This window comes from Caloenas nicobarica, chromosome 17 (genome assembly GCF_036013445.1).
Source record: "Caloenas nicobarica isolate bCalNic1 chromosome 17, bCalNic1.hap1, whole genome shotgun sequence".
In the NCBI taxonomy this organism is placed as follows: Eukaryota; Metazoa; Chordata; class Aves; order Columbiformes; family Columbidae; genus Caloenas; species Caloenas nicobarica.
The window spans coordinates 4,550,188-4,575,142 of NC_088261.1; the positions used below are offsets into that span (position 1 = coordinate 4,550,188).

A 24,955-nucleotide genomic window follows, 5' to 3' on the forward strand; every position below is an offset into this window, starting at 1 on the left:
CTGCAGTGCAGCATGCCTGGCCCTGCATGTGCACACTGCAGTACACAAGCACACCATGCACTGCACATGCATGCAAACACCCACATGTGCTGCAGTACACGCACTGCAGTGCACACACATGCGCTGCAGTGCACACCCCCCCTTGCACGCTCATATACACAGTACAGTGCAAACACACCTCCCCTTGTACACCTATGCACATGCTGCAGTGCACACGCACCCAAGCACACCCACTCAAGTGCACGACCACCACTTGCACGCTCATGCACACGCTGCAGTGCACACACTCCCTCTTGCGCACCGATTCACATGCTGCAGTGCACAACCCCCCTTGCACACCCACACGTGCTGCAGTGCATCCACCCCCCTTGCGCACTCATACGCTGCAGTGCACGCACCCCCTTGCACACACACATGCTGCAATGCACACCCGCCCCCGTTGCACACTCATAGACGCTGCAGTGCACGTTCCCCCCTTGCACACCCCGCCCCCGTTGCACACCCCCCTCGTTGCACGCCCCCCCTTGAACACACACGTTACAATGCACACCCGCCCCCGTTGCACACTCATACAGACGCTGCAGTGCACGCTCCCCCCTTGCACGCTCACTCGCGCGCGCGCCGCATTGCGCACGCGCGTGCCCCATGTTACCGCGCGCGCCGACACGCGGCACCCAACATGGCGGCGCCGCCGGGGGCTCGGCCCCGCCCCCGGGGTGTGGCGCGGCGCGCCACTGACCTTCCCAACATGGCGGCGCCCGCGGGTCACGCCCGCCGCGCGCGCGGGGGGGCGGGGCGGGGCGGCGCGGGGGGTTGTGGGAGCGGGCGGCGGGGCGGCGGCGGCAGCGGGGGCCGCGATGGGCAACTGCCACACGGTGGGGCCCAACGAGGCGCTGGTGGTGTCAGGTACGGCCGGGGCCCCGCAGGGGCTCGGGGCGGGGTGGTCTGAGGGGTCCCTGTCGTGGGGAGGCCCCGAGGGAATGAGGGGGGTGTCTCTGTAATGGGGTCTGCTGGGTGGGGACCCCCCGTGGGAACTGGGGGTGTGAAGGGACCCTCAGGCTGGAGGTCCCTGTCCTGAGGGGGCTTTGGGGTGGGGAGGGGGTGCCTGTGTCATGGGAAGGTGTTCCTGTCATGGAGGGGCTGTGGGGAGGGTCCCTGCCTGGGGGGCACCCTGGGGGCTGTGGGCTTGGGGGTGTTTTGTTGAGGGGATCCCCTGAAGCAACACTGGGGTGCTGGGGGTTGGACACCCTTCGCTGAGGGGGGTCTCTGTCACCAGGGGACCTTGCAGTGTCGTTTGGGGGTGTCCCTGCCAAGCAGGTGCCTTGGGTGGGGGCTCCGGGGAGGGGTCCCCAGGCCAGGGCCGGCAGGCGAGGGGCCGGTGCCAGCGGCACACCCCGGTGCGGCCGCGCTCGGTGATGTCAGGCGGCTTCTGAGAAGCTGCTCCTGGGGGGCTGCTTGGCTTTGCTGGCGGGGGTAGGGGGGTCCCTTCCCATTCCTCATGTCCTACTGCTGCTCCGTTCCTAGCACGTCACGCTGCTTCTCGGCGACCACCAGGTACATGTGATGTTATCAGCAGGTGAGCTGATCGCTTAGGTTAAGCTTAAATAAACCAGGAGTGAAATCCCCTGTGTCTGGTTCAACCTGTAGCTGCTCCAATATTCTGCTGAAGCTCCAGAGTGCACTTTGGTACAGACCGTGCTGCCTGCGGACAGGACTTAATTACCGTTAGGTGATATAACGACTTGCTTGTAAGTGCTGGATGCTTCATTCTGTGTGAGCGGCTGAGGCCGTGTACAAGGTAATAACCAGGTTAGATATAGGTGTTTGTAACTTTGTGTGCCCTGAGTCACGTTACACCCTTTCTGTCAATGCTGGACTAGTTTTGTGACGGGCACTGTGATGCTCAAACCTAAATTCACCTGGGAGGAAAGGTCTGTGAATGTCAAGGATGTGCTACAATCACAGCTTTGCCATGTGTGTGAAGCTACGTTGTTATGTTTTTGGAGCCGAATCCTCCAGCGGGCTGTGGTACTTGTTTCTGGCTGGTCTGTTATCAATTCATCTCTCTTGGATAACAGACCTGTTACGGGAATTGCTGAGGAGATGCCAGGAGCAGGCTGCAGTTTTGGAAACAAATACGCTCACTGCGGCGGCTGCTCCTGAGGAGTTACAAACCGCACCCACCAGATGCCTGGAGCAGCAATATTTCTTGCAGCTTTCCTGGTGTTCTGCACATCTGTGCAGTTCCCATCTGGCGTCTAGAGCTGATGCTGCGCTTCCCTCCAAAGAGACCCCCGTTAAAATCGGCACCGCTGGGTGAAAAGCCGCGTCCGGCGGGAGGAATCGGGAAGCCACGCTCCAGGTGTGCCGGGATGCTCTTTGGTCTTGAAAGCTTGGGTGTACTTCTGTTCAGCTCTGAAGTTTACAAAACACAGCTTGTGGGGTGAGCCAGCAGGAATTTGTGGCATCCGCTTGTGCTTCCAAGCGTTTCGTTTTCCCACAGCTGGGAGCAGCAAGCAGAGGACGCTCCTGGGTGTACGACCACGTTCTGGGAAGGGAGCATGAATCACGCAAGGCTCTGCGAGTCAGAATGGGGTTTGGTGCTGCCACCAGACATGGATTTTCCTCTGTCACTGCCCATCACACTCTGCAAACACTTGTTTCTCCTGAGAGTGTGGTCTCTGAGCCTCAGGGTGGTGGGAGCTCTGCACTGCACTATGTGCAGAGTGAATGCCAGAGCTTTAGGGGGAGGCGTGTAGCTACAAGCAGTTGTAGTTCCAGGAACTTGAGCTGCGTCTCTCTGGGGAAAAGCAGAGAGGCCCTTGGGAGCCAGCATTTATTTGTGTGATATTGGGTTGGATTTGGGGAGAGAGAGGGAAGAGACAAACCAACAGCAAATAACATTAAAAGCAGGCCTTTGGCTTGCAACCTTGAATTGTCATACAGTTGTTAATTGAAATACTTCACTTCGTAGGAAGGCACCTTCAAATCATGGAGCTGATTGGAAAGTTTTCTATATTGTAAATTTATAAAGCCTGTGCCTCTTGAAGGAAGCTTGGTCACGTATCTTCCCTAGCATGTGGGTTTTTTTCTGAGGAGTTGTGCTCTTTCTTTTCACTTTCTTGTGAGACACTCAAGTTCTTCCAGTGTGGAAGGAGCAGCTGAGCCTTGGGAACGTTTGTGCATGCAGGAGCTCCGCAGCCTTATTTGGGAAGCTGCCTCCTGGGCACGGGTCAGCACTCCACGTCCTTCCCCTCTTGAGCAACACCCATCTCCTTCTAAGAAACTGCACCGCGTTAGCCAATCCATCCGTGAAATGCAGAGCCCAGGCTTTGTGAGAATGCTCCACAAAGCCCTGCGGAGGTGACGATGGTCTCTCTGGAACGTGGGTCCAGCTTTGCCGGAGCGTAGCGGCATTGGGAGCCTCCCAGTGAGGTTTGGCACAAGCTCTGAGGAGGCTTTGGCAGGCGCGGGGCCCATTGCCGAGTCCTCTCCAAGCGCAGTCCAGTTTTTGGGGAGGTGCACAAAGTACCTGTTCATCCCAATACCCGAATGTTCACACCAGCTAAATAGGTTGTCTCGGATGCATAGGGCTGGTTTGGGGTTACGGTCTGGTTGAGCACGGCTTTGGTGGCTAAGGATGGATCTGCTAATTTTGAAATACAATGCTGTAATATTTCTGCAGAGTCTCACCATTAGGAGATGTAATTTATAACAGCCCTGCTCACCCTACAGCTCCCATAAGTACGTGGTGTTGCCCAGATCTCTGTAGTTGGGGCACACGAGGGTGACACCAGCCAGCAACAGTCCAGCAGCCAGCAGAGCTTCAAGGTGAGCACCTGGAGATGGGTAACAGGGGACGGTTGGCACAGCCACTGTGTTTCTGGGTCAGAACAAGCTGCCAAAATTCAGGGTAAGGAGAGAAAAGTCAGGGGAGTTGCAGGCCGGTCAACCTCGCTTTGTTTTATAGGAGTGTATTGAAATAAATACCTTGCTGGCGAATGCCTAGAAGAACCAATGTGTATTTTCTGAGTATGAGCTGTGCCCAGCTGATCTGCCTTCCCTCTCAGGTGGGGCAGCACTCCAGGGCAGAAGCAGCAGCAGATATCGTACCCCGTGCATTTTCTGAGGCTTTTAGACTCTCTTCTGGTTTCTCAGAAGTCAGCTTGAGAAGTGCTGTCCAGCCCAGTTTCTCAAGTTAATGCAACACCCTTTGGTGCTCCTTGATCTCTGTCAAAGTAAAAGAAGAGCCTGCAGTTAATTCCAGTTTTGTGTAAACATTTCCTGCCGCACCCCAGCACTCAGGGGTAGTTAACCCTCCCAGGGCTGCTCTGAGCTCTCGCATCCTGTTGCCGCGTCCTTCTTATTCCTGCAAGAGGAACTGGCCATGATTCTGAGCCAGTGTGACTGTGCTGGTTTTATGGTAGTTCTTTACATTTTGAAAACCTGAAATAAAGTCGTCTTCAAGTTCTGCAAACCCTTCCTTCAAGAGGCCTGCAGTCCACAGTGCGAGGAGGAACTGGTTTCTCAGATACTTTAAAATTAATATGAAACTGCCCAGAAAACCATTGCCAGGGACCTTGACAGTGGCTCACTGTTCAGCTGAGAGAGTTTATCAAGTAAGTTCCTTGTGCAGGCTTAGATAATGGAATCAAGAATGTGCTTATTGAATTTGCGGACGGTACTGAGCTGGGAGGGGATTTGAGAGCTTTGAAGAGCTAGATTAGAATCAAAATGATCTTGACAGATTGACCGAATGGTCTGAAAGAAACGCAATGCAGTTTAAGAAGGAGAAATGCAGAGAGCTACACTTGGGTGAGAACAGTCGATTGCATGAAGATGGAACGGGAGGAGAAGGTCCAGGCCATGCCCTGCAGAAGGACATGGTGAGCGGCAGGAGCCACCCGAGACCCAACGCTGGTGGTGGGGCTGGTGGCATCACAGTTGTCCCTCTGCTCCAGCTCTGGGCCGATACGACACTGGCCACCTACAATCTGCTTCTTCAGCCTCAAAAGCGCTGAGTTTGTGGGAAGGAGGGGGCAGCTTCAGCTGGGTCTCACGTGGGTTTTACCTTTGTCTGTGTTTGTACATTTGGAGCTGGAGTTCAAAACCATTCCCCGGGGTTGAGATGGAGGTGTTTTACCCCTCACAGCGGGCAAGCCGTGCAGAAAACTTCTAGTGGCACTGACTGTCATCTGCCAGGTTTAACAGAGCGCTCCCACAGAGTTAGGCTCTTCGTTTTGGCTGGCCAATAATCTTTCCCGGTGCTCGGTTTCACGGCGCTTGTGATGCTCACGGTCGCTGTCCGGAGCGGAGCATCACAACTTGTCTCAAGTCTGTAGCACGAGGTTGCCCATGCTCAATACAGCTATTGCTTGCACGAAAGGCAACATATGCAGCTCCTCTGTGCTCTTTCCTTCTCAGGACGTAGTTCTTCAGCTTTTTACAGGTAGTGGGGCTGAAGACTTCCCTTGTCAGGTGCTTGTTAAATCTCAAAGACTTGCAAAATTACTCTTCAGAAAGCATAGAAGGGGAAGGAGATGGAGAGAAGAGTCTCGGGGCTTTCCTTCTGCTTTCCAGAAGGAATTTTGAGGTGGTATCTATGTAGTTTTCTCATGTAACTCTGTTGTGGGTTTAGCCTTCTCTGGGTTTTTGTTTGCAAGATGAGTTAATGTGTGCTTTTAAACTCACTCTAATATTGATACTCATAGCTTCAAATGAGGCATTTTGATACAGATTACATCCAGAACAAACCAGCATCATCCGCTTTCATCTGCTGTAATGACTGTCAAAGGATTTTATGGATTCAACTCGGAACCCTGCATCTTTTAAAATTATTTTTTGTTAACGTCATGCCATTTCTGCGTGTGGACAAACCCTAATTTATATGCACAGCAGGGCCTAAGAATCCAGACACTGGTTTTAGCCTAGACCCTGCTTTATTATATTATTTTCTTTATGTATGCTTTTGCCTTTTTCTCTCCTCTGCATTATGTCTTTTGTCAGTAACCGCTTTCAATTATCAAATTTTCCCTCGTCTTCCTGCACTCGCTCATTAGCGCCCCAAGACATTTCCCAGCACGGGGCCGTTTCTCTAACAAACCCTGCTCCTCTCTGACTGGACCAAGCTGTTTATTCCCGGTTTGGGCGGTGGGTCCTGCTGGAGGAGGAGACCCCAGCACCAGATTTTCCTGAGCTGGGTCATGACGACAGCAGCTCTGTGCAGGTAAAAGCAGCGGCGTCTGCTCTGTTCTTGTCTTCAGTTTGCAACACTTTCTGGGAAGGAATATACTTATCGACTTATCATAGCGACCTGTTTACCATGACCTGATTTCGGAACGCTCACTGCTTCCTGCCAGAATATGGGTTCATTGCCTCAGTTTACCTTGGGAGAGCAAACAACAGCTCATTCACAACCTCAGATTGTCCCGCAAAGCTGCCTTTGATGTTTGGGGCCCCATGTCCCCGTAACTGTTTGGGCTCCTGTTCTCCCTTGCGTGCCGTCCATCAGGGCAGCAGCTTCCTGCATCTGCTGAAAGCTCCGTTCACCCACAACCCCCCAAATTATTAACAATTAATCTAATTTCTTTTTTTAAAAAAAGGCAAAACAGATGATGTGCTTTCTCCTGGCTCTGGGAATTGTTGCTCTAACATGGGACCCCTTCATTTGGGAGGGGGCCAAGCTGGATGGCAGCTCCCCGGCCGTGAATCCCCCGTTTGTGGCGGCCCCGGAACAGACACGGGAACGTTTGTGGCAGCGACGGCCAAGCGGCTGTGAGACCCGGGCTACTGGAACAGTGGGTGTATTATAGCTGGGAAAGGCGATCTCTCTGCCAAATCTCATTGTGCAGGAGGGTTTATTCTTTAGACTTGCAAAGGTTTCGCTTTGTTGGTTCTTTTTTCACTCGCTCGGGAAAGCGGCTGCAGGACTGCGATGGAAAACGAGCGTTCAGCTCATCTGACTTGCGTTGCCAGGACGGAGCTCTGCTGCACTCAGACGTCCGGCTTGCAGGAAAGCAGCCATCTGGCATCCTGCTCCCGTTTAATGTGTTAGTTTTCCCTGTTTTTTCTTAAGCTTTGAACACTTTTTTGACATACAATCTAGCTTAGTCAACTCTGCTGTGCAGCGATGTGCTGGGAAGCAAGTATGGGTGCAGAAGAAAATAAATGTGTGTGGAGAGGCACGTTCTTATAACAACAGTGGGTTTATAGAGCAGGGTTTTCTCAGTACATTATTATGAAATGATTACCAGAGGTTCTGTAGTTAAAGACCACATAGACGCTGTGAAATAAAGTGCATTTCTATGAGGAGCTGCTTTTCCCAACTGCCAGGAGCACCTCCCTTCCCGTTCCTGGAAAACAAGGGCCTGGCTGAAAGGCTGAGCTCACCGGGCTCACGTCCTCCACGCAGCGTTAAAAGGCATCGCGGTTAATATGCTGCAGGATATTGTATCATCGGCTTCTAGACCTCCTTGCCTGGCCAAAAGAGCCTTCCAGCTGCTGGAAGAATCTCTCCAGAGCCTGTCTCAGAGGTGGCGGGAGAATATTCCTCTAGGCTGTGGTGGACAGGAGGCCTGAAAAAGTGTGTAAATCCGTCTCACATTTGTGTTCGCTTCCTACTGACATCAGAGGGTGAAGAATTGTAGATGAGGCTGATCTGTTGGTTTATGAAAGGCATTGTGTGAAAGCTGGTGGAGCAGGTGGTATCTTGGCCATCTTCTGCTATCAGCTGAAATGCCTGAGGATGAGGAGGAAGATGGGGAGTAGAGAGGGCCCTGTGCTGCCTGTGCTTCATTTTGACTTGTTGCAAACAACTTAATGATCATTACCTCTCTTGGAAGGGATAAGTGTAATGAGTGTGATTATGGATGGCACGAGCCAGGACTAGGAGGTGTTTTGGGGGAGCTCAAGAGTTCTTCCCACATCCAACACCAACCTGCTAGCTTTTCGGTGGGTTTCAGGGGGGTTCGCAGTCCGTGAGAGAAAGGAGATGGATTGCTTACATGGCTTTCCATGACAGAGCTGGTGCAGCATGGTTGAAGATACTTAACTGTGTACTTACAGTAGGTTTGGTTGCTTAAAAGTGCTTGAACTGCTTAACAAAACTAAAATAAAACACTGCTTTGAAATACAGTCGCTTTCCATGTATTATTGTTCGTCATACTGAATTATGACAAATACTATTTTCCAATTATATAAGGCAATTCTGAAAAAAGGTTGCCTTTGGAAAATTGCCGTGTGAAGGCCATGGAGGTGAGGAGAGTGTCGGGTTACGGCCAACCGAAGGGTGTTCAGGGCTGCTGTGGATCTGGGAAAGGGGTTTCTGTGTTCGACGTTTATCAGAGGCTGTGAACACGCTTGGATTCTTCTGGTCATGTTGCAGATGACCCCCCCAGGATGCTCTTTCCTCAGCATCCACGGGCTGGTTGTGAAGTTGTTCTGCTCATGGCTCAGGCTGGGTGCGGGTTTTTCTCTGACCGGGAGCAACGTGTGTGTGTGTGACCCCGACATTTCTGTGCTGTGTGTGACCCTGACGTCTCTCTATGCTGCAGGTGGCTGCTGCGGCTCCGATGTAAAGCAGTATGTATACGGAGGCTGGGCCTGGGCTTGGTGGTGCATCACTGACACCCAAAGGTAAGGAAACCCCTATTATTTGTGGTTTTGGAGCAGGAGTTAGAACAAGCCATCCCAGTGGGGCTGTCAGCAGCATCTTTAGGAATGCAGGAGTGGGCACAGCAGATGAAGTCATGGACAAGCATCAGCCCAGCCTGTGCTTGGCTGTGACCGGTGCTTTGGAGGGCATCTGCCTCGCGTACAACACAGCAGTGTGTTCCCTGTTTTGTGCCCCGGTGCGGGTCACTCACAACCCCACAGCTTCTGGCCGTCCCGTGCTGCGAGTGGTGTGCTGAGGTTGTCCAGGGCCCTGCATGACATAACCTGACAGCAAACGATGATCAGTGATGAGCAAAATAAGATCACTGGATGGGGTAGTTCTGCGCTGACTCATTTTATGGGGACAGTTGGGTATCACAGTGCAAAAGACAAAGAAAATAAATCCCACGCTTTCAGCTGAAGTGCTTTTCAAATGGCCTTTCTGTCCACACCTCCCCTCAAACCCAAGGCAGTCAGGTTTGGGGTTTTTTTTCCGTTTTTGGTTGGTTTTGAGTTACCTGTAGCCCACCAAGCTGAGAGGGCTGTAGCCTGGCTGATCAGAGTGTTCCTTCCCATGCTGGGGAAGGTGAGAGCCCTGCTCTCCCGTGCTGCCTTCGCAGAGCTCCGCAGCTCCCAGGCTCTCACAAAGGGATCTGAGTTCTGCCCAGTGTGGCCCAAACCCTCACCCAGTAACAAAGACGTTTGTGGTGTGCACTGGACCAGTGCCACCTCTCTCCTCGAAACTCTTTTCCTAAAGATGTGCCGACTGCTCTCACCTTGGGAGCAGACTGTGTTCCTGTGTAGAACCCTGGAATTTCCTTTCTCTCCCTTTCCTCAGTCGTGGATTTTGCTTGCTGCTTCTTACTGCTCTGAACTAACACGCTGTGATCGTGCTGCTGTCCCGCTAACGTAGCTCTTCGTCTGTAGGATCTGCAGGAATGTTACTCTCTCCTAACACCTCCCTCGTGCTCACTGATGCAGCTTTCCTCTGTGTAAAAAAAAAAAAAAAAAAAAATTTAGGGGGAAAGGATAAAGACGTGACTTTTGGGTTTTTGTGCTAAGTGACAGCCAGAGGTTGTAGTTAACCTTTGTTGCCTGATCTTGCCACCTCTTTTCCGTGTTCATATGTTGCCACCAGCAAAGCGAGCATGTTGCTGCCCTCGCTCTGCAGATGACACCCCAGCGTAGCTGCCATTCACCTGAGTGTTGGGCAGCTCAGCTCCTTCCAAAGTGTCCCGACTGCTGCTGAAACTGCTTCCCGACCTCCCTCAGCTCCTCTCCCTGGGGCTGGTGGTCAGGACAGCTACGAGAGCCCGTCACGCTGCTCCGGGTGCATGAAGAGATCTCAGCTCAAGGCTGCTGCTTTAGCCCCGGCTCTCCTGCAACACTCACACGAGGTGGGAGGGGAAGGAAAGACCTGCCTTGTGTGCACAGCATTTGATCCAGACAAGCTTAAGTACCAATTTTTTTTGTGAGGCATCTCATTGAGAGAACCGTTAATTTGAGAAGAAATGCTTTATGCTCCTCCTTTTGTTGTGTGAGAAGCCCAGAGGCCAGCGCAGGACCTTGTCCTGCCGAGTGCAGGAGATACCAGATGTGTTTGGGAGGCTGACTTATTAAGTTAAGCAAAGGATGAGTCCAGGGCCAAGAACTGCTTGCCAGGAATGAGCTGTCGTATGACAGAGCTCTGTGCGTTATTTAGCAAGCAGGGCTCTTGATGGGAATGCCAGCACCCAAGCAATATTTTACTTCAAAATCTGTACCCCTGGTTCATGCCACGGGATTTGAGGCTTAATTCTCCTTTTTGAGAACAGAGCCTTTCCCATAGGCTGTGCCACAGATGGAGCCTGCTGCATTAACATGAAGAGTGAGGCAGATTTCCTCCTCCAAAATTAGGACATCTCTTCTGGAACTGCCAGTGCTGAAAGCCAGAGAGAGACAGCAGCAATTGTGTTGCTGGCAGCGGCGTCCAGCCAAGTAGCACCAACCTGGGGGCGAGGGGAACAGTCAGAGCTGGCAGGGTGCTGGACTCTGATCCTGCTGCAGCACTGAGGATGGGAAAATAAGGAAGAAAAACATTCCTGACCTGTTTAAGGGTCAGAAATAAAAGCAGAGGGAGAGGCAGCTCGGTCTTACATGCTTCTAGGGGAACCAAATGGTTTTATTCAGCTTCTCAGGACAACACTAGGAATCACCTTCGCTCATCATTAGCCAGGGGTGGGTAGCCAGGTCCCTGGAATTTTTCAGTTTTCTGTCCCCTCTTACGTGTTGGCAGAGAAGCATCTAGATTATTACAAAAAGGAACTTTCTGTGCATGAAGATTACTCCAACAGAGCATTCCAGCTGGCTCCGGGATGGCAACCCAGGCGGGATACGCGGTTCAGTTTGATCTGCGGTGACTTAGGGGACACAGGGTGAAGATCAGACCCTATAGCCTGTTCAGCCTCGTTAAAAGAAGCAGCTAAACACTGTGAACTCCCCACCGTGACAAGGGAAGCTGCTCTGTCCCAGCGTTACAGAGCTCTGGAGTTGCACAGTGGGAGGAAGGCAAACTGGAGTGGGAAAAGCCAAAGCCTGAAAGTCTTGTCTGTCCTTTGCAATGAGTGTTTTACTCCCTGATAACTGCTCTGTGTATTTGCTGTCCTACCCTTATTCCTTGCTGCTCAGAGTGTCTTTGGAGGTTATGACCATCCTCTGTCGCTGTGAGAATATTGAGACGTCGGAGGGGGTCCCACTGTACGTAACAGGGGTTGCACAGGTAATAATCCACCTAACATCCTAACATCATGTCTAACTGTTTATCCCTCTGTTTTGAGCAGCAGCAACAGCAGCAGCAGCAGCAGGATAACATAAAAACTAATGGTTTTGTAATGGGAAAGTTGCAATCTCAGCACCCTCCTCTCCTTCCCCTTCTCTGGCACTTGCCCTGGGGCGCACTCCACAGTTTATAGGTAATGCAGACAGATGCTACTTGCCAAATTCCAAATTCAGCATTGCTGTACTGGCTCCTGATAACACTGCGGAGGTTTGCTCCAGCCGTAACCCTTTCCTCGGCAGCACCATTTCCATCGTGTGCTTGGTGGAGAGCAGAATAATCTACTTTTGTGTGGAGCCACAGCCAGGCCGGGCTGGGTTCTGCACAGCATTTGAGGCAGGTGGGAGGCAGGTTTTGTGCCATTTCCAAAGGAAACCTGTTCACGTGTGGGGAGATTGCAGCTGTACATGGCTCTCCAGTTGTGAATGTGAGTTTCCACTCAACCCTTTTTCTTCTGCGTGGAGACAGTGCCCATTTTGGACGTTGTCACGTTTGAAAGTACAGCATCGAGACCTCGGATGAGTTGCGACATACAGGACTAGTGTTTGCACTGGGAGCAGTTATGAACCGGTGTAACGGGAATTACCAAACATCCCTGTGACTTGCCAGATAGGAAGCAGCACAGTATTGCAATTAAATTCAAACACAAATTAAGTCTTCAGGAGGCTAAAATCCTGCACTAGCTGATTGAAGCTGTGAATGCATACAGCAAAAAAAATGCCTGTGCACGTCCTGGATGGTGGGATCTGTTTTATCAGCTCCCAGCTTGTGTGCCAGTTTAATTAGGACAGTGGCCAAGGCGGGCATGAACTTGCAGAGGTACATTTGAGCACCTCCAGCCGACGCTGGAGCGACTGGGCGTGCAGGCAGCAGCCCCTTCGCTTTCAGAGGTTTGACCTGACGTTCACTGACACCGGCTCTGTGCCCTGTGGCTCCCTGTCCCCACTCCCAACGCCGTTACAGCTGACATAAGGGCCAGGCCTTGCTTCTTGAAACAGAACCTGCCACAGCAAAGAGCGTCTCTTGTTTTACCAAATTGTGACTTGCAGATTGCCTCATTTGGACAAGGTACCTCCAGCCCACCTTGGATGGCTGCGAAAGCTCCAGAGCTGCAGGATCTGTCCCTGGGTGCCTGATACCATACAGACATGGCCCTAAAGAGCTGGACACTCACTTCTGTCTGCTTTTGCGTCACGAGACGCAGGAAAAATACAGGGGGAGGTGAACCAGAGCAGGCTGTAGCTCTGTGCTAATGCTTACCCAGCGAGGGCAAAGGCAGGGCTGCTTCTTGCAGCGTCAGCGCCGAGTTTTGCCAAGGACCAGGGGTGGCAACGGTGGCAGGCGGGGGCGTCCCAGGTCCATGCTGTGCTTTGAAACCAGTGACACCAGCCAGCAAGGGCAGGAGCTGCCCCAGCGTTGGGCAGCGTGGCACAGCGAGCGCCTGGCTGGCCCAGCAGAAGGGAAAGGGTCACAGTATTGTTCCCAGTCTGGCTCCCAGCCTTTCTCTGCTGATAAATTGCCTTTAAGCATCATGTCAAAATCTATGTCTTGGCCAAAGTGACTTGTCCCTCGGCTGCGTTCTGCGCCTGTCTGACATTACCAGTGGTGAGTGCGGCCGTAATCCAGGGTAGGAGATGCGAGGGGAAGAGCTGAGTGTGTGTTACCTGGAAACGTGCAAATATTTTACGTTTTTTGGCAGGATTTCCCTAGAGATAATGACGTTACAGCCCAGGTGTGAGGACGTAGAGACGGCGGAGGGGGTAGCTTTAACTGTCACAGGTGTGGCACAGGTACAGTAACTCCAAAACATCATTTCAGGAATGCATGTCTCTAACTTAATGTCTGGTTTTCCCCCTTAAGAGGTTGCTGTTGTCCAGGAACAGAAACCAACTGCTCTGAAACAAGTTCTTGTACAAAACCACACTGTCCTCCTTGGTTCAAACACACTACAGCATGTCCCGTGTTGTGAAGGGGGTTGTGACCTCTCCTCCCCAAATTCTTTCTTCTTTTTCTGATGTCTCGTTTGTCCACATGACAAATGAGCTATGTGTGGGTGACGCGACCTGTTTGTGAAATGCCGCTGTGCTACGGTGCCCTTGGAGCCGCGCGTGACCCCCCTGGACTGAGCCATTCACTCCCGAGATGGTGTCGAGCATTGTATTGCTTTGGATTGTTACTATTAGCACGTGGATCTTGTAATTCTTCATGGTGGGTTAAAGCTTAAAGAAAGAACTTAGTTCCTCCAGGCACTGAAATTTGTGTGTAAAAATTTCTGGCTTGGATTGAATTTTGATTCTCTCAAGCTGCTTTCATACAGGAAAACCATCTCTCGCTGTTTATGATAACACAGTGAAACACGTGCATTTCTTAGACTCCAAGGTCTGCAGCCCTGACACAGAATCTGTCCCTGTGACCAGATCCTGCCTTGGGGAGGATGCTGGGAAGAAAATGCTATTCGCTCTTGACAGAATTTAACTCCCCAACTAGGCAGCTGGATGCTTTGATTGAAAATTGCTCCTGACAGCTCGTTCTGGGTGTATAAAACCCAGATAGCGATTCTCAAAGCGCACACGAGGCTGCGGTCGCCGTGTGCCTGAGGCATCTCCAGGTCTGTTGTTGCAACAGAGGTTGCTGCCACATTCCCTGCAGCGCTGTGACCAAAAATCCCACCAAAACACCCGCCAGGGAACAGCACCCTGGCTACCCCAGCCCTTTTGAGACCAAGCGCTTGACAGATTTCACCCAGCGCCTTCCAGAGCAGTGGATTCCTCCCGAGGTTCGTTGCTTTGCTCTGACGTTGCAGAGGAGCCGCGTGCGTGTCTGTGCGTAACTCGGGATGTGAATTCAGCCCGGAGCTGTTTCTGGACTATCACACATGGCAGGAGGAGCTGGGACTGTGACTCAACAGCAGATAATCCATCGCCCTCCTGCTATTGGGGAACGCGGCTTCGCGCAAGAGCACCGACATGGGAGCGGGCTGCTTGGGCTCTCCTGGCTTTAATTGGTGTGAACCAGCCTCCTCGTCAGCTTTTTCAGTTCTTTATATCCATTTATCTGCTCGTGTGTCACATAACCACAGTGGTCTTTGCATAGTTGGCAAAACGCATGGACCCACATCTCCCCTCATGTGCATTTCATAAATCCGTAGGCTTTTCCTTCTGTATTTGGAAAAGGTGTTTCTGAGCAGCCAGCGTTCCCTTTTGACCTTGTTTTGGGACATCCTTCCGTTGCCTGCAAAATGGTCCAGGCTGGGAGGTGGCAGCAGAAGGTTGGATCATGAGGTGCCTTAATTTAATAATGCAGCTCCCAGTTCATCTCATTCATATTATTCTCTCTTCTCACTGTTCATTTTTTTTCACTGCCCATTAATTTTAGAGGTTTAGGCTTGTGGAATTCCCATGCAGAAAGCTGGCTTGAGGCAGTCGGGGATGTGCATGGCAGAGGTTACCTTCATTCTGCAGAAGTACTTTTGAGGAAAACATTTTTGTTTTAAGAGCTTGTGCAAAAAAAAAAAAAAAAAAGAAAAAACCCTCAAATTATTACTAGAGAATCAGCTTTTAAAATGTTCGCTGTAATAAAAATGCTGAATGTGCATAAGGATGCTGTTATTTTTTTGAAGAGAGATGTAATGAGGACTCATCTGCACTGGCTGGTGCTTGGGGCGCACTGGGTGCTGCTGCCTTGGGCCACACTGGGCTTTTTATCCTTCTGTATAATTTTTCTAAGCCTGGAACTAACTGGACTGTCTCTGCTCGCCTGTCGCTGTGCTTGCAGCTGGCTGGAGCTGGGTGTGGCGGTATCGATCCTCCAGCTGGGGTTGTTTTATCCAGGCTCTGAATCCCTGCCAGCTCAACCCCCTCTCTGACGTGAATGACATTTGAAGAAGCACCGAGCATTGCGGTGCCCTGTCTGAAATAAAACGAGCTGAGCGCAAATTGCTCAACCACGTTTTGTTTTGTGCAACCTTTGCTTTGTTGGGTAGTGTCCGTACTGAGCAGATAGCCAGGCTCGTGTGGGCTGGCTTTATTAGCAGAGACAGAATCATTCCTTGCTCCCGTTAATTACCGCAGGGACTCTCCTAATAAACATCTTGCTCTGTGCTCCATCCTCTCTGTAGCGCCCAAAGGGTGGGTTTATTATGAGAGGTGGAATTGCCGGCAGATGCACCATAAACGTTGCTGCTGAGTCTAATTGGTTTGGGTATTTGCAAAAACCTCCCACTTGCTGCGAGATGAGCCTTGTGCAGGGCTCACACTCCCGGGTGCAGCTGCACCAGCAGCTCTCCCACCTTGTGTAGAAGGTGCTCACTGCTGGCCTGGGGTACAGGGACAAAACTGGCGGTGGCCTGGCCCTATAAGGAGCCCAAAAGCATTGGGGACAAAGCAGGAGAGAGTTGCCACACTTGCCTGAGATTCAGTTTGGCGTTTTGACTGGGAGACCCAGCCTGAGAAGCAAAGGTAGGAAATTGGGGTGCGGGATCTTTTCAGACCAGGCTTTGTCAAGAAATAGTTGTATTGCTTTTGCCAGCAGTTTGACCCCGAAACGCGGTGCTGTGAGCAGCAGGTTGAGGTCTGTGGGCTGTGAACCCATCAGGGTCTCAGAGCCGGGGCCGCGCCGGCATCACAGGTACCAGCAAGTCCGGGTGGTGGGACAGGACACAGGCTGCCACCCGCATCTGGTGGGACAGGACACAGGCTGCCACCCGCATCTGGTGGGACAGGAGGCACTGCCCAGCCCAGATGTGTCCATCAGAGGGTGCTGTGGGACCTGCTCAGCACCCAGATGTGCTGCTATGGGCGTGCTCCCTTCTCCAGTGCTGCCGGACACACAGACGTCCCTGTGTCCAGGCTTTGCCTGAGCCTCCAGATGGGTCCTGGCCGCCAGGAGCTGTCAGCTTGGTGGGTTGTGTCTCCTCGTAGCTGGACCTTATAGAGCTCCACGAGCACACATCACTGCCTAACACACCCCGCAGGGATTTTTAACCCACTTTGCCTTTGAAAAGCAGCCCCATGGCCAGCAGGACCATCTTAATAACCTGCCTTGTCTGGACCTGGGGGTGTTTTTACATGTGGCTCTGACCACGGGAGGTGAACACGGTGCCCTGCCTCTGGGGACCGTTACCAGACTGACCGCACAGAGTGGGACAACCAGGTCCTGGCTGTGGCACACTGGGGTCACCACAAAGGGTGACCGGGAGCTCCCAGCCCTGAGCGGGACAGACCAGTGTGCTACGGCCATCTCCTCTCATCTCTCCTTGCAGGGAACGCTGAATGGAGCCCCTGTTCCCAAGCTGCTTCTTGGGCATTTCAGACTCTTCCTTGTTCTCTGCCTTTCCCGTGTCAGAAAAATTATTTCTAGTGAAGGAGGAGGAAGAGAAAGGTAACAAAATGGCTTTTGGCCAGGGGTAGTAACAGAGAGCCCTCTCCTCCTCGGTCTGGTGTTGGTGCAGTGGCTGAGCTGGTGGTTCAGGGCTCTGTGGTCGAGTTCTCATCAGGTGGGACCTGGAGGGCTGTGCTGGCCCAGTGACCTGGCTCAGCCTGGTGACAGCTCAGCACGGTCCCCTGGACCATCGGTGGCACGGGGGCCTGGCAGCTCAGTGGTGGTGGTGGTGGTGGTGCTGCTGCTGCTGCTGCTGCTGCTGCTGTTGGGTGCTTGTGCCTCTTCGGAGAGGCACCTTAAGCCCCTTTGGTTTTGTCTCCTGTCTCCAGGTGAAGATAATGACGGAGAAGGAGCTCCTGGCTGTGGCCTGCGAGCAGTTCTTGGGGAAGAACGTGCAGGATGTGAAGAACGTGATCCTTCAAACGCTGGAGGGGCATCTGCGCTCCATCCTAGGTGCGAAGGGGTTCATGTGCCTTGAAGACATCTTGGGTAGCTTTGTCCCTTCTCTGCGGGCTGGTCCCAGCTGTGTTGCTGCCACCGCAGCAGCTGCAATGGGTGATTCCTCCGCTGCCTGCAGAGGTGGCATCTTAGATTGTTCCTCCCCTACAGCAGCTCCCGCTGTGTTGCTGGGTGTTGTGATAAGTGAGTTTTCAGTGCCTGCAGCAAGAGGTGTCCGAGTCCCTGGGGGTTCAGGTGTGTGTGGTGCTTGTGAGACTGATCTCGGTCTGCACTGCTGGGCCTGGGCAGGGGTTTGCGCCCTTGTGCCCAAACCTGAAGAGATTAGGGGAGCCGAGGATGTTGCTGAGCTTAGACCCGCACCGTTGCGTTGCTTATTCCAAATAAAGCACTTTGCCTTCCTCCCCTCGGCAGGGACCCTGACGGTGGAGCAGATCTACCAGGACAGGGATCAGTTTGCCAAGCTGGTGCGGGAGGTGGCCGCTCCCGACGTGGGTCGCATGGGTATCGAGATCCTGAGCTTCACCATCAAGGTACGCCCAGGCACGGGTTGCTGTGCCGCAGTGATTTTAGGGATCAGAAGCAGCACAACAGAGCCTGGCCCTGGCTCCTCTGCTGTGCCCAGGGAGCTCCTGTGACAGCTCCCACAGCGTGTCGTGTGTCCAGGCAGCTGGGCAAAAAGCACCCAGGAGCTGACTCTGTAGACACAGCTCGGCTGATGGGGAGAGCTCGCTGACAGCCGAGCCCCCGGGGAGTCCCAGGGAAGATGTTGGGAGTGCCCACATCTCCCCATCACGCCTGTTTCTGTTTGGCAACTGATGTGGCTCTTTCTGGCCCTGGCCCGAGCACACAAGTGGTTGCTCTGAGCTTGGAGTGAGATGGAGTGGCTCGTTTGACGTGGTTATGGCTTCTCTTCCCCTCTCCAGGATGTCTATGATAAAGTGGATTACCTGAGCTCCCTGGGGAAGACGCAGACCGCGGCTGTCCAAAGGGACGCAGACATCGGCGTGGCAGAAGCCGAGCGAGACGCTGGCATTCGGGTGAGTCCGGAGACGTGCTGGGCTTCCCCAGAACAGCCTGGTTTTCTCCAGCTGCACGCCCTGGAGCTCTGCTCTCTTGTTTCCTCTCTGCAGGAGGCAGAATGCAAGAAGGAAATGCTGGATGTCAAGTTCATGGCAGATACCAAAATAGCAGATTCCAAACGGGCTTTTGAATTGCAGAAAGCTGCGTTCACTGAGGAGGTCAACATCAAGGTGAGAGATGTCTGACAGCCCAGCGCTGTTCAGAGAAGGGAATGGAGCACAAGTGTGATGGGAGCAGCTGAGGGACCTGAGGGGTTCAGCCTGGAGAACAGGAGCTGAGGGGAGACGACCTGATCTCTGACCTGCCTGAAAGGAGCTTGGAGCATGGAGGGGGCTGGGCTCTTCTCCCAAGTAACAAATGACTAGATGAGAGGAAATGGCCTCAAGTCGCACCAGAGAAGGTTTAGATTGGATATTGGGAAAAATTTATTCCCAGAAAGAGTTGTTGGGCATTGGAACAGGCTGCCCAGGGCAGTGGTGGAGTCACCATCCCTGGAGGGGTTGAACAAATGCAGAGGTGAGGTTCTTAGGGACATGGGGTAGCGCCACGGTTAGGTTAATACTTGGACTTGATGACCTTGAAGGTGTCTTCCAGCCAAAATGATTCCACGGTTCTATGACTCTCATCTCTCCCGTGCAGACAGCAGAGGCCCAGCTGGCCTACGAGCTCCAGAGCGCCCGGGAGCAGCAGAAGATCCGCCAGGAAGAAATTGAAATTGAGGTGGTGGAGCGCAAGAAGCAGATCGAAATCGAAGAGAAAGAGGTCATCCGAAAGGAGAAGGAGCTGATTGCCACTGTGAAGCGGCCGGCCGAGGCTGAAGCCTACCGTATCCAGCAGATCGCCGAGGGCGAGAAGTGAGTGAGCCCGTGGCCTGGCCCAGCCCTGAGCCCGGCTTTGCGCTGGGCTGGGGTGAGGTGGGAGCAAAGACCAGCTCGTGGGCTCTCTGTGGGGCAGGCACTTGGCTGTCGGAGGGAGGGAAGTGGCGCTGGGTGCTCTGCAGGGATCCGGGCTGCTGGAGGGCTGGGTTTCCCTCTCCAGGGTGCAGAAAGTCCTCCTTGCTCAGGCGGAGGCAGAAAAGATCCGCAAGATTGGAGAAGCGGAGGCTTTTGTGATCGAGGCCATTGGGATGGCGGAGGCCGAGGGGATGAAGCTGAAGGCCGAAGCGCTCCAGCAGTATGGAGAAGCTGCCAAGCTGGCTCTGGTGCTGGATGCGCTGCCTGAGGTGAGGAAGGAGCAGCTTTTCCCTGCTCCGGGCAAGCGCTGGGAGTGTCCCAGGCTGGGCCAGGTCTCCTGTGGGCACAGAGAGGTCCCACACGGTGTTCAGGGGCCTCACCCAGCAGGTCCTTGGCTCTCTGCTCATCCCACGCTCCTTCCCTGCCTCCTCAGATTGCTGCCAAGGTGGCTGCTCCCCTCTCCAGAGTGGATGAGATCCTTATTCTCAGTGGAGAGAGCAACAGCGCGGTGTCCGAGGCAAACCGTCTGCTGGCCGAGATCCCCGCCTCCGTGCGGGCCATCACCGGCGTGGATCTCACAAAGGTGAGTCGGGCACCGGCCGTTGGCGATTCCTGCGGCTCTTGGCGCACAAGGACTTGCCTGAAATCTTTCCAACTCGTGGGGAGCTGCTCCTTCCGCAGCCCTCCCCTGCTGCAGAGCGCAGGCAGCTCCCTCCTCCAGCCCTAACAGCTTCTCTCTCCCTCTCCTGCAGATTCCCCTGATCCAGAAACTCACCGGGACCCAGGAGTGAGGCCAACCCAAAGCTGGTGAACATCACTCCCTGTTATGCACTCAGACATCAACTGCCTTCAACGCGTGGGAATTCCTTTTATATCAAAGACAATCAGAGTTTCATTTTTAAGCTCTGGTGCCTTATTTTGTAGGGCCAGAAAGATGCATGTCCAATCAGCTGCTCTTTTTATTACAAAGGATGGGAGGGGATTTATTTTGTAATTAACTATATATTGTATCAGGCCAGGGGTTTGGATCCAACCCTCAGTTACAACCGGCAGCTTTTCTGGTGTTGCAATCCCGGTGTTCTGCTGTTCTCTGTCCTCAGGCAGCCGCCCGGAGCTGGGAGCAGAGGCTCGGCAGGACGTGGAGTGTTGGAGAGCAGAGCTGGGGCAAGAGAACAGCCAGGACCCTGCTCCCTGGGGCTCTCTGAGCCCCCACAGGCTGTTTTTGTGGCCAGCTTTCCCCATCCCAGTGTCTCCCCGTGGTACTGGCGGTCCTGTGCTTCCCAGAGGTGGCAGTCACCCCCCTGGGAGGGTGACAATCAGGCACTGCTCCCATGCTGCCTTCCCTCGGGATGTGGAGGTGGGAGAGCTCGGCGGGGTTGATGGAGCATTAGTGGAGGGAGATGGGCTCAGCCCTGCTCTCAGCCGGGCTTGGCAAGGTCCTGCCACCAGGAATGCCAAAAAACAGCAGTGTGCCAAAGCCACCCTGTCCTCCCAGGGAGAGGTGGGACCACGAGGCTGCTGTCCCCAAGGAACGTGGTACAACTCGCCCCTGACAAACGGGTCAGAGGGAGGTGGGGGACCAGGCAGGGCACTTCTGGGGGGACAGGCTCCTCCTGGGGCTGGGACAGTGTCCGTGATGCTGTGACAAGCAGCCGTGCTGGCTGAGGACACCCCAGGACGCATTGCTGACACCCCAGCCTCACTCCCCCTGCCTCCTGTGGCCAGTGACTTTGCTGCCAAGTGACAATGTGAAAGAGCTTGTCCCCTGTGTGTGTCCTGTACTTTCCATAGTGCCACCAGGGCCCTGTGCTGGCCCGTGTCCCTTTGCTGCCTGTCTTGTCACCTGTGCTCGGTGTGGCTGTAGCAGCCAAACCCACATGTGAGATCAGCCTGGGGGGGCTGGGGGTCCCTCCGCTGGCTCCTTCACTTGATGTCACCCCCCATTGTCACCAGGTGGGTGCAGGGACCTGGGTCTCGCTCCACCCTCCTGACAGTCAGTCCCTTTGCCAGGAGTGACCGGCTGTGGGTGCTGTGGGGACCACGTCCCCCTCCCTGCTGCCGGGGTGGGGAGGACCAGGGTTATCAGCCCCTGGCACCGATCTGGCGCTTGCCAGCGGGTGTGCCGGGCGAGGCGCCCTATCTGCATGTGTGTGTGTGTGTGCCTGTGTCCCCGCCACTGTCACTGCTGTACGATAATAAAGCCGTGTCACCACCTGCCTTGGTTCTTGTCTTGTGCCTCCCCGACTCGTGTTCTCCCCCGCGGGTGCTCGACCGGTTGAGGGACCTGGGGGGTTCAGCCTGGAGAACAGGAGCTGAGGGGAGACCTTCTGATCTCTGAACTGCCTGAAAGGAGCTTGGAGCATGGAGGGGGTTGGTCTCTTCTGCCAAGCAGCAAGTGATGGGACAAGAGGAAATGGCCTCAAGTTGTACCAGGGGAGGTTCAGATTGGATATTAGGAAAAAACTCTTCCCAGAAAGGGCTGTTGGGCATTGGAACAGGCTGCCCAGGGCAGTGGTGGAGTCACCATCCCTGGAGGTGTTTAAGAGGCATTTAGACGAGGTTCTTATGGACATGGATTAGTGCCAGAGTTAGGTTATGGTTGGACTTGATGATCCTGAACGTCTCTTCCAGCCGAAATGATTCTGTGATGCTCCCACTGGGATGGGCGAGCAAGGGCTGCATGGAAGTGAGGTCCCTGCTCACACTGCTCCTGGGAGCCTGTGCCTTCCCCCGGTCACCGTGTCACCCTGTGGTCCTCGTGCCATCCCCGGGGCAGCTCCCAGGGCGGTGAAGCCTCCTCCTGCTCCCACACGGGTGAGGATGGAGCCCCTGAGGGTGACTGGTGAGCTCTGGCTGCATCACCCTCATTACCCCGGGGAGCTGATCACTGCGGGGACACCCTGAGTGACACCCTGGTGTTCGGAGCAGGATGACATGGGCTGAAATCTCTGTCTGTCCCAGCAACCAGGCTGGTGACAGCAGCTTGTGCTTCCCCTGGCTCTGCTGCCAGCCCTGAGCAGCCCCGTGTCCCCCAGCACCCTGTGGGTCTGGTGTCCCTGTCCCAGCCCTGCACACCCTTAGGGACACTGGGGGACAGCAGGGTGATTCTGGGGTACCTGTCCTTGGGGTCAGCCTGTGAGCGGGAGCAGTGACAGCAGCAGTGGGGCTGGCACAGGGCGGGTTGCACCACTGCTGTCCCCGGGGCAAAGGTGGATCCCTCCTGCCCTCAGGACCCTCCATGTCCCCCCAGGGCTGGCCAGGACAAATGGCCCTGTCACACGCACCCTGCAGCAGGGTGGCCCTGCAGATAGGCAGGGTGGGGACAGCTTGGCAGCCCCCAGCCGCTCGTTATCTGCAGCCAGACACGCTGCCCCGGAGCAGCACAGCTGGCAGGAGGGCTGTGGCACCCGGGGGTCCCCACACCAGCTCCACGGTGACAGCCTGGGGGACACTCGGGCCACCTCTGCCCTGCAGGGTGCAGAGCCCCAGAGCAGGGCTGCCCTCGGGTGCAGTGGGTACAGAGAAGCCACCAGCCACGATGGGGACAATCCCATGCACTTGGGGGACTCTTGGGGACACTTTTCCTCTGTCTCTCCTCTGGGTGCTGGAGTGCCTGGCCACAGTTTGGGGAGCACTACAGGTCCCCCCCAGGACACCTCTGGGTCACAGACAGGAGGGGACGGTCCCTTGCAGCCCTCAAGTCCTGGTGTCCTCTTGCCCAGGGACAGGCTTGGTCCTGGGGCTTGACCCGGTGCCACCTCCTGCCAGGGTCTGGCCAGGCTGAGGGGAGCGTGGGTGATGCTCCCCCTGCTCCTGTCACCCAGAGGTGACAGGGGGTCTGGGGACACCTTGCATGCCAGGGCAGGGTCCCTGATAGCTGGGCGCTGCTGCTTATCACAGCCCCCACGCAGGCGGTGCTGGTGGGGGGTTATCACCTCCCGGCAGGCGGGTTCCAGGAACGTGTCCTGGAGCAAACAACCTACGCGATGGCACGTGGCACGGCTGGCTGCAGGACGTGGCCCTGTGGGGACACACATGGCTGGCGGACATGTATGACCAGGGTCATGCACAGGCGGGTGATACTCATGGCCAGGGGCTGCAGCCATTTAGGGGCACAGGTAGACAGGGGACAATTATGACCAGGGTTGTGTGCAATGAGGTGACACAGCCCTCTTGGGGACACACTTGGGGACATGTCCTTTGGGGACACACAGCTGGGGGATCCATCCCTCCAGAGGACACTTTCCCCTGAGCGGGAGGACACGCAGGCAGGGGACACATGCTCCCAGGGGACATGTCCCTCCAGGCTCATGCAGGGCTGGGGGACACGTGCTTTTGGGGTGGGATGGACACACTGCCAGGGGACATGTTCCTCAGGGAGCACCTATGGCCAGGGGACACAGTGCTTTAGGGTCACCCACCCTGGGGGACACAAGCTCCCTACACCCACGTGTGTGTGCCTCATCTGGGGGTGACCCCTGGCACCCACATGTCCCCCCATGATCTCCCCAAGCCCCATGGGTCCCCCACCCTGCCATGTCCAAAGCCCCTGTCCAGCAACTGGGGACTGGTTTGCAATGGGGAGCTCCCACTTTGGGGTCCCCACACCTATGGGGAGAGACCATCCTGGTGGGGTCAATCAGGAGGACTGGGGGCCAGCCCCCCACAAACCCTCCACCCCCAAATCCCCCATGGACTGTGACAGGCTGGGGGGAGCTGCTTGGGGCTGTGCCCACCCAGGCGTGAAGGGGTTAAGGGGCCTCGTCCAGCTGTGCAGGGCAGATGTGAGATATGCAGATGAGGCAGAGCAGGTTTTATAAGGCGGGTGCAGACCCCGCAGAGCCCCAGTGCCACCCCCATAGGTAGGTGTCACCTCCTGGGGAGCTGCTCTGGGGTGCTGGGATTTGGGGGGTGACAAGGAGGGGGAAGGGGGGATGTTGGGGTGAGGGGGCTGTTGGAAGCCTCTGTCCTGCTACAGGGTGGTGGGATCGGAGGGGATAAGGATGGATTAAAGGAGTGCTGGGGGGGGAGTATTTGGAACCTTCATCCCGCTCTGGGGCAGCAGGACTGAGGGGCTGGGGGGGGGTAGGGGGGTGCTGGGGTGGTTGGGCTGTTGGGACCCTCTGTCTTGCTCCGGGGTGGTGGGATTGGGGGGACAGGGCTGGGGTAGGGGGGATGCTGAGGTTTGGGGTGGTGTCCCCGGTGCTGTGCTCCCTGACCGCGCTGTCCCCCCACACAGGAGCTGTCCCCCTGGCCCCCACTTGGGACGCTGCCCGCTCCCCTGGGCAGGATATCATCGTATACTGTAAGTCGGCTATGAGACACTACAGTATAGATGATGTACTCCCCGGGGCTGCACCCGCCCACCGGCCCGGCCACCGCGTGGGACCACGACGTGGGGCATGGAGGGATGTGGGACACGGGGAGGGGACGGGGGACACGGAAGGATGGGGGACACGAGGTGGGGACAGGGGACACAGGAGCAGAGGGACAGGGTGGGCAGCTCCAGGTGCAGCCAAGGACCCGCGGCTGGCGGGGAAACCGTTACCATTACTGTGTTTAGTAATGGTAACGGTTCTGCCGACGGCTGCGTGTGCGGCACGACACGGCACGACAC

The 24,955-nt window shown here is 54.9% G+C and overlaps 1 protein-coding gene across 5 annotated transcripts; it reads left to right on the forward strand.

Annotated features, from left to right (window-relative positions):
• The first annotated feature begins 824 nt into the window (after positions 1 to 824).
• On the forward strand, positions 825 to 21,554 carry FLOT2 (flotillin 2). 5 transcript variants are annotated; one of them, XM_065646924.1, is made up of 11 exons: positions 825 to 906; positions 8,553 to 8,634; positions 11,320 to 11,410; positions 17,176 to 17,299; positions 17,717 to 17,835; positions 18,229 to 18,342; positions 18,436 to 18,555; positions 19,025 to 19,239; positions 19,424 to 19,607; positions 19,772 to 19,921; positions 20,091 to 21,554. In XM_065646924.1, the coding sequence occupies exons 1-11, from the start codon at positions 858 to 860 to the stop codon at positions 20,127 to 20,129; spliced, it is 1,287 nt and encodes a 428-aa protein (XP_065502996.1). In that variant the 5' UTR covers positions 825 to 857; the 3' UTR covers positions 20,130 to 21,554. The 5 variants fall into 5 exon arrangements, with proteins under 5 accessions (XP_065502996.1, XP_065502995.1, XP_065502999.1 ...); XM_065646923.1 differs by lacking the exon at positions 11,320 to 11,410 and adding an exon at positions 13,167 to 13,257; XM_065646926.1 differs by lacking the exons at positions 825 to 906; positions 8,553 to 8,634; positions 11,320 to 11,410 and adding exons at positions 15,755 to 16,365; positions 16,728 to 16,846.
• The last annotated feature ends 3,401 nt before the right edge of the window (positions 21,555 to 24,955 follow it).

What these genes read in the sequence shown, in the direction of transcription:
- FLOT2 (XM_065646924.1), top strand. Translation starts at nt 858, where the DNA reads ATGGGCAACTGCCACACGGTGGGGCCCAACGAGGCGCTGGTGGTGTCA. An exon ending in ACGTAACAGGGGTTGCACAG is followed by an intron (nt 11,411 to 17,175) that starts GTAATAATCCAC and finishes TCCTGTCTCCAG; the next exon opens with GTGAAGATAATGACGGAGAA. An exon ending in AGCGAGACGCTGGCATTCGG is followed by an intron (nt 18,343 to 18,435) that starts GTGAGTCCGGAG and finishes TCCTCTCTGCAG; the next exon opens with GAGGCAGAATGCAAGAAGGA.